Here is a 6442-nt window from a genome sequence, read left to right as displayed (position 1 = left end):
TGAATTTTTTGACATTCAAACTATGGAAAAAGTGTGTCACGAATATCATTATTGTGTTAGACATAATTTTAAAAAAAATGCAGAACATGAACACTTAAGCATAGTTGCAAGGATCCAAATCATAGTTTTTTCGATTTTATGCTCTTATTTTAAGGTGGTTGTCCACAGAACTGGTGCACGATATATTATTTTTTTTAATTCTTTGACGTTAAAAAATTTCATAAGATGACCACTTAAATATTGTTTTAAGGGCAAGAAACATATTTGTTTTTTTACTCTTAATTTGAGGTCTTGCTTAATGAAACCGTTACTAGAGATACTTAAATATATTTAATATATTTGATCTCATTATCACAACATTTTACCTTCAATGACCAAGACGATGACTAGTCACTGGATGATCGTCTATTATGTCATAAATTTCTTTTTCCTGTATGACTGATTCTACTTTGTAACTAAGAAATTATACTATAATTTTTTCTAAATTTTACCTTTTTCTTTATCTATATATATCTCTTAAAAATTTATAAAAAAATAAAAAAAATTATTTAATAAAAAATTATTTTTAAAATCAATTAAAAATATATTTATATAATATAATATTTATATTATTTTAATAATTTAAATTAAAATAAAAATTAAAAAAATACAAATTAATATAAAAAAAAGGATGCACTGTACAGAAGAGGAGTGACCAGTCCCCACTTGGACTTCCCAATGATGATGAAAATTGGTATAATTTAAATAGGTATATTTTGACAAAAAAAATTGGAAAAAGAAGGTGTACTTACCTAAAAAAAAAAAAACCCCACTTTTATACCCATTAATTTCTTGTGACAAGCTCAATTGAATTTACCATATACATCGTGAAAATATTAACTTATTATCCACGTGGAATATCCATAGAAACATTCCAAAGTACTTTCGATGCGTGCCAAAAATAATTAAAAACTTTAACCTTTCTAATCCTCAATGGCTGAATGTTTAAAATAATAACATTCCAAAGATTATTATTATTTTGTTTGATTACTTTATTCTGTTTGCATTGCAAAGTTTATTCATAGTAGAAAGAGAGGAAAAAGCAAAAGCAAAAAAAACAAAACGCAAACGAGTCACTATGCACCATAGTATAAAACTATTAAATATATTCACATGAATATGAATCTTGAGTTTTCCCTGGCAAGTAAAATAATTTATAGAACTAAATGAAATATTTAACACTACCCTCAAAGGCATAGCTACAGTCCAAGTCCAATTTCATGCAACAAAAAAAATATATTTATATAAAAAAAAAAGAGAGAGAGAAGAAAAAAGGACTACAAAGTATCGTTTTCCTCCGACTTCTGAGAAACTTCTGGGAATCGGTCCCAAACGGTTAAACGACGCACGTGACGTCTCCGCGTGCCGGTCTCGGATTCCCTACGCCACTACGTAATCTAATCTAAAATGTTTCCTTTGCTTAACCGTCGCCGCGTGTCAGTTGCACACTCTTTGATTTGTCCTGTAACACGGACTCAACCACGGCGTTTTCTGATTCTCGCGATGGTTCTGGAAATCCAACGGCTCAGATTTCACGTCCGCAGAACCCGCGTGATGCAGGCGCAGCAGCGTATCTTCCTCTCCTCCACCTCCACAATCTCCACCACCTCCTCCCTCTCTCGCTCGCTTCGCTCCAATCGCCACACCAAACAGCTTCGGATTCATCTCCTCCGGCGCCATCTCCGCCGCGTCCTCATCGGAGCTTCGCATCACCGGCATCAAATCCAGCAGCTTCACCGCCGTCATGCCGGACTCTAAACTTCCGTGCGCGACACCGGCGCCGCCTTTAGTTTTGTAACTGCCGTTGCTGTTTCCTTTTCCGTTGGCGTTTGCATAATTTGACATGAGAGAATAAATATTGTTGCAGAGCGATCTCATCTCCGCGAGCTCTTTCGTTAACTGAACGTTCTCTTTCCTCAGTCGCTCGTTCTCGTCGAGAAGCTCCGCCGGCGATGAGTTCGACGACGTCACCTGCTCCTCGCCGGAGTTCGACGGCGATATGATCGGTATCGCAGTCAACGGCATCGGCGCAGTGACCGAAACCGTCGCCGGCGCCGTCGGAGACGACGCCGGCGAGGAGATCTTCCGCCGCTGAATTTCGCACAGAAGCCGCTTCTCGCCTCGGCGGAAATACTCGTTCGAGAACTCCCACCGATCAGGTACAACTTTTCTGAATCCCTGCAAACCAAGCAAAATTATAAACAAATTTCAGAAATAAAATTCAAAATCATCAAAACCTAAGCAAAAGAATAAAAAAGAGAGTTGAATAGAAATAATTACGTAAGTGTTGAGCTGGCGAACGAAGCTAGAGAAATTGTTGTGTTTGAAATATTTAGGAAGCAAGTCTCTGGCGAAGACGGTAGGGTTCCAGACGATAAACGTTGATCCGTCGTCGTTCCAGGAAATAACATCGTCGATGGATTGGTCGTCGACGAGTTGAAAGGTTTTGGTGAGAAACGGCGTGGGAATGGATCTCTGAGACTCCGCGGCTGCGGAGGCGGATGCTGAGGCGGTGGTGGCGCAGTCGCCGTTGTATTCCACAGGCAGCTTTGCCATGGAACAGGAGGCGCAGATCAATGGAGATTTTTGCGGGTTATCGGTGTTGAAACGCGAGGGAAGGGCAGAATGATGTTATGGTGGTTCTAGAAGGTTCCGTTGGAAATATAAGGATGAAGGAGAGAGAGAGAGAAAGCTAGGGGAAAAAATAGAAAGAAAGGGGCGAGAAGCTACTGCGTTACATCTTATGTCGAGAAAGTTCCATGTGAATGACGGATTTGTATTTTTTATTTTAATAAAATAATAATAACTACATTGGTTTCCATGTTGATGGGTGTGAAACTCTTGCGACATGGTAAGGATCGCTTCTACGGTTCTTCTTAATTCAAGAAACTTCTATACTTTTTTTTTTCTTCTAAAAAGAATAAAAAAAATTATGCTAGTGTTTATCTTTATTTTCTTTGTTTTTTAAATAAAGCAATAAAGCTGAGTTGTTATCTTTTTTATTTTGACAATAATAACAAGGATGGCCTAACTTTTTATAAAATCTTTTTTTTTCTTCTATTGGTGTGTTTGATTGAGGATGAAAATAAAAATGATAAAAATGAAAGATAGATATTTATATTTAAGCATGGTGTAAGAGATGTGAGATCTACATCGGACTTATATAATTATTTTCTCTATTAATAAGTTGGATTTTTAATTTAATAAAATTTTATGTAATGATTAAATACGATGTTTTAAAAAAAAATTAAACAATCTATTAAAAATAGATAAAAAAATATATTAATAAAATTTCTGGGTTAATCAGTTGGTTGATTGATTGGTTTAGTTAGTTTGTTACGTATTGTGTTTTATTTACATAAATAAATAAAAGATCATAAGAGAAAATTGATTTTTTTATTATTTAAGATATTTTTATAAGATCAAATTTTTATCAAAGAAAATTAATTATATCATTTCTTTATTAGGAGGAGGAATCAAATTGAAACTAATTATCAAATAATATTTTTTTATTTATATTTTATCACTTGTCAATTTTTAGTTGGTTGTGTAAGAGGGATGTGGTAGGTATTGCCTACACAAGAATATTTTCTCTATTCCTTGATTATTTTAAATTTAAATAAATAAAAAATTAAATAAATCTAATTTAGTTGATTGAAGATAATTCATAAATTGTTATAAACTCTTGAGAAATGTATTTGATTCCTACAAATAAAAAATATGTAAGTAAATTAAGTAATCATGAGATTGCATATTTTAAGTAAAAACAGAGTGAAATATATAAGAGAATTCTACATTAATTGTTAAATACTATAGTTTTATTTTATTATATAAAAATAATTTAAACAGATAAGAATTTTATAAAATTATATTGATTAACTATTATTTTAATATGATATAATAAGGCTTAAATTTATAATTTAAAATTTTTTATATATAAGGCTTGTAGTTTTGAACCACTAACATTTAGATAAATAATTAAGGTTGAGCAATTTAAATAGATTTTTTTTAAAAAAAGATAAAATTTAAAATATGAGATGTTTTGAAAATACTTCTATATTTGTTATAAACTATTTTCTTGAATTTTCGCATATATTTCGTTTTTTGTTTGCAAAATACCAATCGTTCGTTCACGTGTTTCAAAGTTTAAAGCAGAAAGGGAAATTGGTGGGTTGTAAAAAACCCAAGTTGTGTTCAAATACTTTATAAATAATTTTGTTCATACAATAGCCGATGAAAATTTGTACCTGCCTGGAATCTTGCAAGTTATTCAAATCTATCATTACTTAACTTAGGGTTTGTTTGGTTTAAAGAAGAGAAATATCAGCTAAAAATAGAAGAGAAATAATTTTTTTAAAAAATAAATTAATATGTTGTTTAGTTTAAGAAAAATATGTGAGAGATAATTTTTTTAAAACATGATATTTTTATTTAGAAAATCGATTATTTTTGTCTAAAAGTCAAAGAAAATCAATTTTTGTGTGTTAGAAAATAGATATTTTTGAAGAAAAAAAATTGATTTTACTGTAATTAGAAAAGAAAAAAAAATTATAATTTTATTCACTCGAAAATCACACGAACCAAAAAATATCACTCTATTTTCATCTTTGATAATTTATTTCTGTCTTTCCAACCGAAGAAGGCCTAATTCCCCATCAGCAAACAAAACTTCCAAGTTCCAACCTTAATTCGGTCGCTTCATAATAATAATCAAATCAAATTTGAAGTACATTTGAAATCAAATTCTCCAATGCACCAGGACCTAGCGGCTGATCCCTGGTTTCATCTCATTTTGGCGTAATGTCTGAAGCTGTGCCAGCCATTCAGCACATGTGATGACAAATATCTTCATCATTTATAAGATATTTTGCTTCAATTCGCTAATAAAATCTGCAAGGACAGAAGTTAGGACTATAGACTATTGAGAGGTATTAAATAAAATGACACCATGATATTTCAATAGCATATTCTAAAAAATAAAAATAAAAAACTGAATGCCACGTACGCCCTCTTACCAAGCAACAGTGATACTTCTCCTCCCAGACTATGATGGGAGAGACAGAGATGGGTAGGTTAATTAGGTTACTTTCGGTTCCTCTTATGAGACTTGAACTGTATATATTTGGCATATAACTTGATTAACTTTAGTTTTCCTTTTCCCTACAAATACTATTTCCCCCGGTTATAGATGAAGATGATTGATTGATTGTGAGTGAGTATGTCATAATATTCTATTTGGCTAATAAAAAATTAAGAGTACGTAGGGGTTGTTGCATATATTTAATAATTAATTATATTTATATGTTAATTGCATAATTGAAAATTTAATTGTTTTAAAAATCTATTAAAATGATATTTTAAGTTTTATTAAACCATTTTTTCTGATAAAATACACTTGCTTCACATGAAATGTTAAATTAATTATCGCATTATAAACCCGTCCCATAAAATTATTTGGATAAAATACATTTCAAAATAAAATAGATATAATGATTCCTCATTCAAGTACAGTGTAAAACTTATTTCTTGTTAACTTTTAAAATACTTACAAATATTTAACACCAATGGCACATTCCACAAGACACAAACACTAGGTAGATCTAGACAACTGTCTTAAGGAAAATCTGTGTAATGGACCAAGTAAGTCAGGTAGACATGCAACTAAGTATCTGTTACTTAGTCACGTACTCGCATGAGACTGAAACCAACGGTGTCGTAACACTACCTAACGGGAGAGACAAAACTCTATCACCCACAACAATTATAAAATGAATGATTTAGTGTTGGAAACAAAATATTCTAACATAAGGACAAAATTTTTAAGTTGGTACGTAAATAAAAATCAGGAAATTAATAAATTACTTTGACCAAATTTATTTTTTTATAAAAATTAAATTAAGTGTAAAGTTTTTTTTTAGTGTCATTTAATCATGAATTGATAATAAAAACAATTAATCATGAATTGTTTACAATTGAAAATTATTATTCTTTATAATAATTACTTTAAGCTATCGAGAAAATGTTCCCTCTATATGTTGTTATAAATAATTGAAATATTCCTTTAAAAAAATAATTAAAATACTAAGACGTTGTAAGCAAAAAAAAAAAAAAAAAACTAAGACGTTAAGTTAATCTTAGCTTTCCGTTTTATTTTGAAAATACTAAATTGATTTTTCATTTAAAACTCAAGTACCATAGTCCATAATAATCCATATAGAGATTAGAGAACCATCGAGTTGCGACTTGCAAGTTTGCAACAGTTCTGTTCGTGGGTTGAAGCGCGCGCAACCCTTTTTCAAGCAGGAATACTTGGTAGCTGTTCCAGACATGGCCACGTGCGACTTCATGTTCGTGCGCATGGAAGAAAGGGGATGCAAAAAGCAGTGGGAGAAATTAGAGAATG

The 6442-nt window shown here is 31.5% G+C and overlaps 1 protein-coding gene across 1 annotated transcript; it reads right to left on the bottom strand.

Moving 5' to 3' along the window:
* Nucleotides 1-1170: 1170 nt before the first annotated feature.
* Nucleotides 1171-2861, bottom strand: HSF-18 (heat stress transcription factor 18). Its single transcript, NM_001317454.2, is given in 2 exon segments — nucleotides 1171-2217; nucleotides 2320-2861. Coding segments are annotated over 2 exon segments (1017 nt in total). The 5' UTR covers nucleotides 2596-2861; the 3' UTR covers nucleotides 1171-1476.
* Between the last annotated feature and the right edge of the window lie 3581 nt (nucleotides 2862-6442).

This window comes from Glycine max, chromosome 9, assembly GCF_000004515.6.
Source record: "Glycine max cultivar Williams 82 chromosome 9, Glycine_max_v4.0, whole genome shotgun sequence".
NCBI classification, from domain to species: domain Eukaryota; kingdom Viridiplantae; phylum Streptophyta; class Magnoliopsida; order Fabales; family Fabaceae; genus Glycine; species Glycine max.
This window is presented reverse-complemented; position numbering and strand designations above follow the sequence as displayed.